This window comes from Natator depressus, chromosome 19 (genome assembly GCF_965152275.1).
Source record: "Natator depressus isolate rNatDep1 chromosome 19, rNatDep2.hap1, whole genome shotgun sequence".
In the NCBI taxonomy this organism is placed as follows: Eukaryota; Metazoa; Chordata; order Testudines; family Cheloniidae; genus Natator; species Natator depressus.
In genome coordinates, this window is record NC_134252.1 from 6,002,781 (window position 1) to 6,015,661 (window position 12,881).

Below are 12,881 nucleotides of genomic sequence, written 5' to 3' on the forward strand. Positions count from 1 at the left end.
CCAGTGCGCAACAGTGAAGGATGTGTCTGGGTCAGCGTGCCATGCCACGCACAGGTGTGCTAATGTGAAAGACGGTATGCAAGTGTGTGAGAATGAAGTGTGTGTGAGTGTGCAAGAGTGTGAGGGCGAGATCAAGCACACATGCGTACACGAGCATGCGGGAATGCGCGGCGCTCCTAGAAAGGTGGGAGCCCTGATCCATCCATAAGCTCTGTATGGCAGAGGGGCTGCTGAGCTGCGTGAGAAGGGAGGACAGGGTCACAAACCGGGGATTCTGGACAGGCGTGCGAGGGAGGCAGTGGCACTAAATGCCAATGCCCAGCGATATGCCAGTCCAGTAGTGGCCCAAATCCGGCAGCCGATCCCGCGAGCAAAGCCGATGGGGCCGGGCGCCACATGCCGGCACCCCAGCCCGGCCCAGGCCATCGTACGCTCTGTGGCGCGAGCCGTCGATGCGCTCCCAAGGCCCAGGCTGTCTCCAGCAAGCCCTGCCAACCCTGCCCATGATGATCCTGCCAATAAAATGAATTACCCCTGCGACTTCATCTCTACAATAACATTTTACATCCAGGTGCCTTGTGGGTTTAATTGAATGTCAAACATAATCTGGCGAAGTTCAGGCAACTGCCCTTCCAGAACAATCACCGCTCGGGCACGCACAGAGACACAGGAGCCTGCTCAGAGCAGCAGCCTCGGAGATCCCCAGGGGGCACGAGGGGGCCTGGCTCACGACACGGGCGATCGCGCCAGGCAGCTCTGCTGGGCACCCGTCCCCTCGAGGTCGCCCACTTGCATCTGGCCCAGGACAGCACTGGCTGCTGGGGAGCTGGCCTGCAGTGAGTTTGGAGGGGGTCTCTGCCCATATGGCCATACCGCGAAAGCCGTCACCCCGACAGGCCCGAGCTGGCAGCGAGAGACCAAGGACAGACTGCACCCTGGAGATGCCCACTGCATCCGGAGAGCTCCAGCCTGCTAATCATGGCCCATGCTGCATATTGCTTGTATTACAGCAGCAGTTACAGCCTCAGCACAGAGCAGGGCCCCACTGTGCCCGGCTCTGCACAAACACACAGCGAGAGACGGCCCCTGTCCCACTCCTGTGATCTACAATGACAAGACAAGCAAGGGATGGCAGAAAGGGCATAGCCTCCCTTCCCAGACGCAGAAACTGAACCCCGAGAGATTCAGCAAACCTTTCTGTGACGAAGTGGGACTGTTCTTAATGTTTCCTCTGAATAGTGTGGGGGTGCCTCAGTTTCCCCTATGAAGTTCTTAAGTATCTAGGTGGTGCGATAAGGGTGTATGATCATTGCAGAGCCCTAGAGGGCAGGTGTGTGCAGGAGTCTGGACACAGAGAATGGCCGACACCCTGTTTCCTGGCAACTGATGGCCTGGGCCCTTCCCCCCTGCAAGGTGAGAGCTAAAGGGTTGGAGAACAAAGGAATCAGGTGACCTCCTGGCCCGGGAAAGGAACAAAGCCCAGAGGAGGAGGGGCTGGAGGGAGTTTCAGTTTGGGGCTGGCTAGGACATGGAGTGAAGTGCAGACGTGGTTGTCTGGCTCACTGCCCTCCAAAATGGACCCAGCTGAGGGGTCCTGTTCTCTGCACCTACAAGCTCTGTGTCAGACCATGTTCCTGTCGTCTAATAAACCTTCTGTGTCACTGGCTGGCTGAGAGTCACGTCTGACTGCGAAGTTGGGGGGCAGGACCCTCTGGCTTCCCCAGGAGCCCCGCCTGAGCGGACTCGCTGTGGGAAGCGCACGGAGGGGCAGAGGATGCTGAATGCTCCGAGGTCAGACCCAGGAAGGTGGAAGCCGGGTGAGCTGTTTGCCCTGCGGACAGGCTGCTCACCGGAAGGCGACTGCCCCAGAGTCCTGACTGGCTTCATAGGGAGCAGTTCCAGAGCATCGCCCGGGCACTCCGTGACAACTGGTGGCAGCGGTGGGATCTACTGCACCCCGTGGATGGCGCTTCCTGCAGTAAGTGACTGGGGAGCAGTAAAACAAAGGGGGATTGATGGGGACTAGGCGTGCTGAAGATTCAGAGAGAGACGGTTTCAGGGGGCGGTTAACCCCTAGGATCGTGTGACCAGAGAAAAGGACTTTTGCAGTAACAGGGTCCCCCGGGGGACTGCAGCGAGCGGTCCCAGGGGCGGAGGAGTCTGCAGCTCGACCCTGGCAAAGAGGTGGTGACCTCGAGAAGGGCTGGCACACTAGGGGTTCTCCCTGGAAACCGTGGGGAGCTGCGAGCACACAGGCCTGTGAGTCCACAACAACTTGGGAAGAGTGGAGTGATGGTCTGTCACCGTCTTCTTAAGAAGGACATTGTAACCCTGTGCAAAAAGAGAGGGTTGAGCATTGGAAAGTTCACCAAAGCACAGTTAATCGTGCAGCTGGAGGAGGATGACCGCTCTAAGGGACAGATTCCTGACCCCAAATGGGGCTATAGCAGGATCTGGGAGCAGCTGGAGTAGTAGCCAGGCATCCCCAAGACTCCTGTCCCTGACCAGACGAGGGTCTTCACGATCGGGTTCCCCATCCGGGGATCGGAGATGGACGGGATTGGAGCTGAGTCCGAGAGAGCAAGAGGACTGTGAGAGACAGCGAGAGCCCGAGAAAGAGCTGCAGAAGCAGCAGCAGCATGAACTGGCGGTGGGGGAGCGGAGAGGCCTAGGGAACCTCCCCGGGGTGAGTGGGGATAGACCCCGGGGGGCCAGTTCCGCAGGGAACCTCGAGACTAAATTGCTGCCCCTGGTTAAGGGGGGGGGGATGTGGATGCCCACCTCACTGCCTTTGAGCAGGCTGGAGATCTGAACCAGGGGGACCCTGCGGAAAAGCCCCGGTGTCTAGCTCCCTTGCTGGGTCCCAAGGCCATAGACTCTGTCGGCCAGATGGGTGGGGAGGTGGACAGGCTCCCACTCCTGACCCCAACCTATATGTCTGTGTGGAGTTTCCTGGGGCCAGGCCCCTCGGACCCCCAGTGGGAGCGGAAGGTGATGGTCAATGGGGAGACATTCCTGGGGTGGCGAGATCCTGGGACAGAGAGAACTGTTGTCAGGCCCTGGGTGGTGCAGCCTCAGAGGTTGAGGGGCTGTGTGAGCTGGGTGAGGGTCCCAGGGACGAAGCCCCTCGCCCTGCCTATGGCCCAGATCCCTGTGCAGACCCAGGAGGGGTCAGGCTGGCTGGTTGTTGGGGTTCTCCGGGATATCAGCTGCGAGACCCTGTTGTGGGGTGACTGTGTCTCTTTGGGACAGGTTCCAGGCCCTGCTCCTGTAACGGCCAAGGGTTTGAATTTGAATCCAGGGAACCAATCGGTGGAGAGGGAAATGGTCAGTGAAAATGCAGATGACCTGGCTGGCAGGGGGAGGAGCTGCTAGGCTCAGGCTACCTGCCTGCCTGTAACCAGACCCCTGGGGCTGGGTGGGACAGAGAGATGCTCCCCGCCCCCTTGCACACTGGAGAAGGGGGCTCATGCTGGCTCTGATGCTGTGAGGAAAGCAGCGAGCTCGCTGCCTACCCCACTGGGACAGCAAGGGCAGCGCTGAGCAAGGGGGAAGATAAGACCCCAGCTGAGTGGGGGGATGAGCCTAGGCAGCCTTGTGAGCTGATGGCTGTGTCTAGTCAGCAGGGTGGGAAGGCAAGGAGAGTGGAAGATGAGTGTCTCTGGACCTTACCTGTTAGCTGGGTGGAGAATTGTGACAGGGAAGGAAATGTGCCTGTGTCTGTCAGGGGTATTGACTTGCCTGTGGAGGGAGCTACCCTGATCTCCAAGCAGTTGTCTGTGACCAGCCCTGTGTGCTGGGACAAGGGGAAAGAGATCCCAAGCTGTGTGTCTGGGAAAGGAGAAAGTGTGTCCGGCTCTTCTTTGTCTGTGCAGCAGACAGAAGGGGCCTTTCCGCCTGTGATGGTTGAGGGTAGTGCAGTTGTCTCAGAGCTGGTTCTGGATTCAGCTAAAGCCCAGGAAGGGAAGGGTCCTAAGTTTGTGTCTGCTCGGGAGAATGGCCCTGTAAGTAGGTCACATCCAGTTAGTGTCTATGTAAAATCCCAGAGCCCAGACAATTCTGGTGCTTGTATTTTGCCTGTTGCTAGTGTGTTGTTGGGAAAGGGTGTCGCAACTCTGTCTAATCAGGGTGAGATCCTAGCCAGGGCACAAGGAGAGCATGAAGGTGATGTGATTGTGTTACCTACTGAGGGTGTGGAAACCTGTAGCAAGAAGGAAAAGATTCCTGAACTTGTGTGTGGCAAAGGGAAGGAGAATGCTTCTGACCTTTTCTCTAGGAAGTCTGTCAGTTTGCCTGAAAGGGGATTGTGTAGGAATCCGCCGGATGGGCTAGAGGTAATTCTGGATGTAAGGGAGACCCAGAAAGAGTCTGTTGTTGCTCAGGAAAGTGTTCCTCTAGAGCAAGCCCTAGGTGAAGAGGGTAAGGGCAGAATTTCTGTGAGGGGTGAATTGTTGCATAGAAAAGCCCCTAGGGAAGGAATCCTCATGGAGTCTTTGCAAGCAGTTTACTGCAACTGAAGGGTGTGAAAGTGATTTAATCAAGAAAGTTTCAGTTCCTAACAGCCAGAAATTTTCTGTTGTGAATGGATCCACTGACTGTCCTGTTGAGAGACCCAGTGTGGAGAGCTTTGAGAAGGTCTCAGATGAAGTGAAAGCTGTTAAGAAAGTTAAACCGTCCTATAACCAAGTGGCTGTGTTTGGCCAGCTTGATGGGGAGAAGACCCAATCCCAGTTTGACCCACTGGGGTTTTGGGGTGGCCAAAGGGCACGGGCCGCATAAACCTTCCCACATGCGGCCTGCGAGTGCTATCGACCACCCCCGACCTAAGGGAGGGCGTGAAACTGGAAGGTCCTGGTGTAACTCCTACCAAGGAATGGGAGAGATGCTGGGGCATCCATGGGAACGTTGGTGGCTTCGAACTTCCCCAGGTCACCAGCTAAAGTGACCCTGCTCAGTTCGATCTCGAAGGGGGGAGAGATGTGACGAAGTGGGACTGTTCTTAATGTTTCCTCTGAATAGTGTGGGGGTGCCTCAGTTTCCCCTATGAAGTTCTTAAGTATCTAGGTGGTGCGATAAGGGTGTATGATCATTGCAGAGCCCTAGAGGGCAGGTGTGTGCAGGAGTCTGGACACAGAGAATGGCCGACACCCTGTTTCCTGGCAACTGATGGCCTGGGCCCTTCCCCCCTGCAAGGTGAGAGCTAAAGGGTTGGAGAACAAAGGAATCAGGTGACCTCCTGGCCCGGGAAAGGAACAAAGCCCAGAGGAGGAGGGGCTGGAGGGAGTTTCAGTTTGGGGCTGGCTAGGACATGGAGTGAAGTGCAGACGTGGTTGTCTGGCTCACTGCCCTCCAAAATGGACCCAGCTGAGGGGTCCTGTTCTCTGCACCTACAAGCTCTGTGTCAGACCATGTTCCTGTCGTCTAATAAACCTTCTGTGTCACTGGCTGGCTGAGAGTCACGTCTGACTGCGAAGTTGGGGGGCAGGACCCTCTGGCTTCCCCAGGAGCCCCGCCTGAGCGGACTCGCTGTGGGAAGCGCACGGAGGGGCAGAGGATGCTGAATGCTCCGAGGTCAGACCCAGGAAGGTGGAAGCCGGGTGAGCTGTTTGCCCTGCGGACAGGCTGCTCACCGGAAGGCGACTGCCCCAGAGTCCTGACTGGCTTCATAGGGAGCAGTTCCAGAGCATCGCCCGGGCACTCCGTGACACTTTCTATCCATGCATGTGTAAAAAACCCTGCTTACAAATAAACATGGATATTCTCCATCAAAATTATCAACACACGCAGGCAGAATCCTGCCCAAGCCAGCTACCCAAACAGGCCGGCCGAGAGCACACCAGCCTCTTCCAGCAGGGAACCACAGGGCACCTCTAAGCTGCAAAAAAGTCAAACAAACCCGGGGCAGCAAGTCTCAGAGCCTGGGGCAATTGACTCAGGCTTCTGCTACAGAGCCAAATCTAGTAGCGTAGACGTTCCTGCTTGGTCTGGAGCCTGGACACTGAGACACCCCCACCTTGCCGGCTTTCGGAGCCCAGCAGGAACGTCTCCACCGATGTTTAGCTCCGTAGCGCAAGCCCGAGTCAGGTGATCCGGGCTCGGAGACCCACAGGGGTTGTTTTTGGTTGGGGTTTTGTTTTGTTTTTTGGCACTGTAGACGTACCCCTAGACAACAGGGCATCAGCGCCCACTCTTGGAAACCCACACTGTCCCAGGGCTGCCCGAAGCCAACCGTGGCATTATTCCGCAGACAGCCTACGGCCCCCAGTACTCACACACAGAGGGCAAGGCAGCCTGCTCCCAGGACTCACAGGGGGCACCGGCTCTCCCAAGCCCTGCGGGGACCTGTCCCCATCCCGTGGGCTCTGCAGGGCTCCAAGCACGAATCCCCCCAGGGAAAGCATCTGCACCAGGCAGCAGGCTCCTAGCTTTCCGTCTAAATCTGCATTTGAAAAAAGCACACCAAGATCTCCCGTGGAAGGAAGCGGTTTATAACCACGTGGCTGGAGGAGAGCAGGGATTATTCGGAGGGATTTGCCCAGGAAGACGTTTAGCTCCCAGTGGAAACACTGAAGCCCAGTAAAGAGTAGCCAGTAACGCCACAGGCCTGAGCCGATGAGGATAGCAGGAAGCAGCGCCCCAGATAAGGATATGTCACTGCCAAACTGCTCCGACGCCCGTCCCGCCAGCCCTGGCACCTGGGGGAACATCTGGCCGGCTGCGATGGCCCACCGCGGGGCTACTCCTGGCCACAGCTCCCAATTCCGATACCAAGGCAATTCGGATCTCGCACTGTTTGATTTACACAATGCTGCCGCTGCCCTCCAAATACACAGAGCCCTCAGCGGCCCAATGGTCCCCATTTGGAGGAAGTGACCCAGAAATATGGACTAGCGCCTACCCTTTAAAGCAAGGGGCACGAGTAAGCTGAGTGCATAAGCCAGCAGGGATGCCTCTCTGGTTACTGGCCACTGGTCAGAGGGCTCCAGGGCCCAAAGGGCCGATGCACCAGCCAGCTGTCGCTGAAGAGCCTGGCAGGGGAAACAAAGAGCCAAGAGTCTGAAGAGCAAGGTCGCAAGGCAAACAAAACTCCAGCAGCATCTTAAACGGACATTTGTTCATGTCAAGAAACCACAGCATAGTTAGTCATTAATGTCAGTCAAGGGAGGCCCAGGGCCAGAAGAGCAGGGGGCGCTGTGGGTCTGTACCGAGATGCCGTGGCGGAGCTGGGGGAGGTGGTCCCAGGCCAGAAGAGCACAGGGCGCTGTGGGTCCGGACCCAGATGCCCTGGCGGAGCTGGTCCAGGGCCAGAAGAGCAGAGGCGCTGTGGGTCCAGACAGAGATGCACTGGCAGAGCTATGGGAGGTGGTCCCAGGCCAGAAGAGCAGGGGGTGCTGTGGGTCCAGACCGAGATGCCGTGGCGGAGCTGGGGGAGATGGTCCCAGGCCAGAAGAGCAGGGGGCACTGTGGGTCTGGACTGAAATGCCCTGGCGGAGCTGCCCCAGACTGGTTCGAAGGGTGGGGGCCGTGGCAGATGCTGACTGGCCGTGGGAGAGGCGACCGTAAGCCCCCCCTCACACTTCTCTAGGAATGGCTCAAAGCAGCAGCAGCCCACAGCACGGGCCACCCAGCCCCACTCTGCCGAGGCCGCGAGAACCAGCCCAGCCATCGGGCAGGGAGGCTCTGACGCTTTAATTTCACTTTAGGTTCATGAGATTCTACAACAAGCAAATGGCCTCATTCCTCCCGGTTAATAGCCCGCAGAGCTCTGCCGTGTGCTGTCTATCCGGCCTGGAATAACAGGCACCTGGCCTGCTGCAGTCAGGCATAATTGGTCACAGGAACGGGTCGTTTTACCTGTCAATTGTTCGCTGCGTCTCTGCCAGTGCGGGATGACAGGGCCTCCTGCCCCAGGCGCTCCAGTCATCGCGGCAGCCACAGGGAGCTGGGGAGAAGCCCCCAGCCTCAGGAGGGAGCACAGGGGCTGCGCTAACTGGCCGGGGACGTGGGGCAAGATCAGCAGGGAAAGGCACCCCAAGTACCTACTTTCCCATTGCTGGGGGGAGAGGGGGAGGAGGAGAAATCGCCATGGCCTGAATTCACCCATCCCAGGGGTACGTTGAGGTGGGGGGGGGCAGAATCCTGGGGCCTGACCAAAGCCCTTGGATTCCCGTCTTTCCATCGACTCCAGTGAATGGTGCAGCCACCGGCTGGGTGCAGGGCTGGATCCCCCCGCCCACAGCTCTCCAGTGCGCACCCCCTCTTCCCCCCCGCCCACCCCCACCCCAGTTGCTTTTCCATGCCTTCTCTCAGATGATGCCCCGGATCCACCCCCGTGAGGGGAGTGCAGGAGAGACAGGCAAAACTCCAGCCCTGTCTATGGGCGCAGCTGCCCCCTTGTGCCTTTCACTCTCTCCTCCTCGCAGCGCCAGCCTCAAGCCTCCCGCAAAAGGCAGCTGGGAGGGACCGTTGTGATGGGGATGGGAGATCCAAGGCCTGGGATTTAGGAGAGGCTGCTGGGAGCCCCTTGGAGGCTGATGGGTCTGGGCTGGGAGCTCACAGCAGCCAGCTGGTGGGACGCAGGGTTCAGCACAGCAGAGACGGATGGGAAATCAGCTGCAGATCATTCCCACTGACACCCAGCCAACAGGAAAGATGATGCCAGCACTGTCCCCACAGTGAGATCCCCTGCCCAGCGCCCCCCATGGCATGGATTTGGGGGGGGGAGGGGCGGTGTACAATACAGCATGCGAACTGCAAACTCCTCCCCTGCTCTAACCTTGTGCAAAAGCCCCAGGGTAACCTGCTCAGGGAGCTCCCCAGCCCTGAAGTCCATTCTGCCCCCTGATGGCCTTAGCACCCCACTGCACTTGGCCTTTCCCCTTCCACGGCGCCCTGGGGGAAGCGCACGGAGCCATCTGCACCCAAGAGAAACGCCTCGGAGCCGGGAAACTGCAGCGGGCCAAGAAAGCTGGCAGGACGCTGCAAGCCGACGTGCTCAATTCTTCCCAGCCATCAAACCTTTCCCCTTCACCAGCCTGAAACCAGGCAGCTCGGCACAGCCAGAGCGCATGGTTGCCGCCGGGGGCCCTCTGGGCAGGCTCACGATGCCCCAGTGCACCCCAAAGCTGCCAGGTCCCATCACGCAACAACCTCACAACCCAGCAGAGCATCGGGAAGCAACACATTGCGCCTGGCTTGCGCTGCAGCGGCTCCCCTGCACACACACCCTGCACACACCTGCTCCGGGAGCCGGCGGCGGAGACTGGAACCGGAGTCGAGCTGGATTCCTTCCAGGCCAACCGGCAACATGAACTCCCAGCAAACACAAGGGCAGGATGCTAACAGACAAAGTCCATTGTGGGCATCGCTAGGACGGACTGGAGCTGAGTACTCTGGTTATAAACCAACTCCGCTAGCTCCTCGTCTCCGCTCAGCACAGACTGGAGCCAGACGGGTCGCTAGCCGGATGCACTAGCCCACGGCTGTAATCACTACAGATGACCACTAACGTGCACGAGCGCCACTGCCCTCTACTGGATGGCATTAGAACTGCCCACGCTGGGCAACCTGCCCCCCAGAGTGCTAACAGGGAAAGTAGATTGTCGGCGGCAGAAGGGGCCAAATTCCATCCCCCTCTCAGCACCCAATGATCAAATGGAGCCCGAGCCGGCTGAGGCACCGTTCCTCTGAACCCCCCGCCCCCCTCCAGGCCCCAGCGCCCCCTTACCGTATTTAATCTCCGGCGCGTATAAATCGTTCGCATTCCCAGAATGCAGCTCGGTCATGCAGCACTGGCTGCTGCTCGTGGCGGCCGGGGTGCCGGCTGGTGGCAGGGCATTGGAGAGGGTCTCGTTTGGCCGGGGCGCCGGCGGGGCCTCGGCCTGGCAGCTGCAGCCCGCCTGGGTGAGGCCGCAGCGCTGCCCGCCCTGCTCCCGCAGCCGCAGGCACTCCTCGAACCAGCGGCACAGCACCCCGCAGGTGAACTGGCTGGAGTTGTTGTTGTTGATGAGCAGAACCTCCACGAAGCGGAACTGCAGGGCGTCGGGGGCCAGCAGCCGCGGCGCTGCCTCTGGCTCGGCAGCCAGGCACAGCTGCACGAAGTTCTTATCGAAGTGCAGGAAGGTGATGGGGCTGGCGCCCTGGCACAGCTCCAGCCGGGCCTCCCCTTCCTCCGCCCCGTCCTCTTGGCCCCGCAGAGGCAGCCCCGTGTCGCCCTGCGGGCCGCAGGTGTAGTTGGCGAGGTAATGGTCGAGTGGCAGCACCATGGGGGAGAAGTGGGTACACACCTGCTCCTCCCGGTTGAACTTGAGGTACAGGGAGTACTTGGTGGGGTCGGGGTTCTCCAGGGTCCACGAGCAGCCGGTGGTGATGGTGGGGAAGAGGTCCTTGAGCGAGAACGAGCCGTAGAGAACCCCGGAGGCCAGAGCTGAGCAGGCGCTGGGCGCTGGGTCGAAGCCCCGCGTTAGCCACAAGAGAGACGATATCACAGACAGTAAGAGGGGACCAGCAGGGGTCATCCTATGTCATTTGCCCTGCAGGAGAGACAGACAGACAGACAGACAGAGCCTTACTGAGAGGCAGCAGAGCGAGGGGCTGTTATTACAGCGGAGTGCCAGGGCGCCGGAGTTAGGGCAGTCTCTTCCAAGTGCCGTAAAATCCACATCCTTACCCGTATCGCCTTGAAACTTGGCATGCCTCATGGGCACAAGCAGTAGGGCTAGTGATCTAAATTTGGGGTCATTTGAGCAAGGGATTCCTGAGATAACCCCCCCCCCAAATATATACATTACGGTAGCCTGAGCCTACAGCTATGCTAGATGTTGTAGAGGCCGGTAACAAAGGGGATTGGCCCTGCCCAGGGCACGGAGCATCTGCCCCGCTGGCGGGTAGAGCAGACAGACAGGTGGGGGGAGGACAAGGGAGAACTGGGCAGGGGAGCGGCAGAGCATCCATTCCTGAGCAATGCCAGGCAGCAGCATCTTGCGGGCGTCGCTGCAACGGTGGGATTTAAGGAGTTTAAGGGGGCGGAGCTTTATGACTCTTGAGGGGGTGATTCCCATCCAAGGCTCCCCAAGTCCCTCCATCCCAGTCTCCGTCTCCCACCCAAGTCACACAGCCTGCCATCCCCCACCCATGAATGCTGCAGCTTACGCCGTAGCGGGGGGGTGCGAGAGAGCTGGGGAACAAGGGGGTGCCCCACAGCTGACCCTTCGCCCACAGGCTGGCCAGGGAGCACGGAGCTAACGAGAGCACCTGGCACTGACAACAGGTGCGAACTGGGGGCTTCCTAGGGGCTGAGGATAATAAAGACTGCTCCAGGGACACAGGGTCCTAGCCATGACTCGGCAGGGAGCGGGCGGCGAGGTTAGAACAGGACACCTGGGTTCCAGTTCCAGCTCCAGCCTGACTCGCTGGGTGGACTCTGGAAGTCGGTTCCCGTCTTAGAGCCGGCCTCACCGTTTCCCCACCTGCAAAGGGGCGGATGCCACAGGGCGCCTGGGAGGCTCCGCTCGTGTTTGCCAAGCCCCCGGTTAACCCTTCGCTGGAGGAGGGTGGAGAACAGCCGTGCTTTCCTCTGAGAGCGGGAGAGCGCCGGCCGTATTTTCTCAGCGCTAATCCCAAACCACAAACCAACCCCCCGTGGCTTGGCCAGGCGCCTGCTGCCGAAGGGCCGGCGTCTCCCTGCAGCACCCAGCCAGGCACAACTGACACAGACCCCTTTCTCCAGCGGGCTCAGCCTCTGCTCACTTGGCCACCAGCCTCCACAGGTCCTGCTTTACCAGCTCATAGATCATCCCATCTGAGCCCCTGACAAGCACAGGCTAGAGACCCCCGCCCGCTTTCCACTCCTCGGTGCCGGCCCCAGCGGCTCTTTCAGCTCCTCCCGGGGCAGGGACACAGGGATAATTCGCAATTTATGCCCGCATGCCGGCATGATTTGTAACGTGGTCGCGCCAGGCCCTCGGGCTGCGGGGGGGCTAGGAAGCAGAGATTCTCCATGCCGGGAGAGACTCTGAGACTGAGATGGAGGGACCTGGGGGGGCCTTGGATGGGAATCACCCCCCTCAAGAATCCCAGCAGAAATCCCAGTGACGCTGCTTTCTGGAGATACGCCGCGGGCAGCGCCGGGGCCTCCTGGCGCCCTGCCCACCCACAGTACCCGCAGCTCGTGCTCTAGGCAGCCCGGAGCCAGCAGAACGAGGCGAGGGAGCTTCCTTCACACAGATTCACCCAGGGGTGTTCCGGCTTTCCCCGCTCTCCACACCAGCCTCCTGGCGCTGCCAGTGCCCTTCCGGGGCTGTGAGCACCACCTGCTGCCCCACAGGCCAAGAGGCAGCTAATGGGAGTGACCAGCACCTCAGGGGCTGGGGAAGGTCCCAGCTTGACAGCCCAGCAAGCAAAGTGCTCCTGCCCAGAGTGGGTGCTGGTAGCTCAGCCTCCCGCTGGGTCCCCAGGGCCGTTGTGCCCCTGGCATGGAGGCAGGCAGTGCCAGATGCCCAGCGGGCTGCGTTACAGCGGCACTGGGCCCCAGCACCTCGTTGCCCTCAGCTCCCCATCCATCCCCCATAGTGAGGGGCACACTCGTTACCATCTGTGCCAGGCGGGTTCTTGTGAGCTCAGCCAAGGAGATGGACCCAGCAATGGAGCCAGACTCACCCCTGCCCAGGGCTGCCTGCGTGAGCCCGGGGCCATTCCCCGAGGCGTAAGCTAGGCCCGAGAGCTGAGCCCACGCACCGGAGGGCAACGCTGATCCCTTTGGAGCCAGGAGGGTTGTGGGAGGTGTGACAAAGCGGCACTTGTTCTTAACGTTTCCTCTGAATACTGTAGGGGTGTCTCAGTTTCCCCTCGGCATTTCTTAAGTCTCTAGGGGGTGGGATAAG

The 12,881-nt window shown here is 59.7% G+C and overlaps 1 protein-coding gene across 9 annotated transcripts in view; it reads right to left on the reverse strand.

Annotated features, from left to right (window-relative positions):
* ADGRB2 (adhesion G protein-coupled receptor B2) overlaps positions 1-12,881 on the reverse strand; it is a 112,314-nt gene that overhangs the window by 74,367 nt on the left and 25,066 nt on the right. For 7 of the 9 annotated variants that reach the window (XM_074934510.1, XM_074934508.1, XM_074934509.1 and 4 more), the window contains exon 2: positions 9,728-10,532. The exons of 1 other annotated variant lie outside the window; for it this stretch is intronic. In XM_074934510.1, coding sequence (XP_074790611.1) covers positions 9,728-10,517 — 790 coding nt within the window. In that variant the 5' untranslated portion in view covers positions 10,518-10,532. Of the gene's footprint in view, positions 1-9,727; positions 10,533-12,881 lie in introns of those variants that run through there. One more of the 9 variants, XM_074934516.1, reaches the window with a different exon arrangement.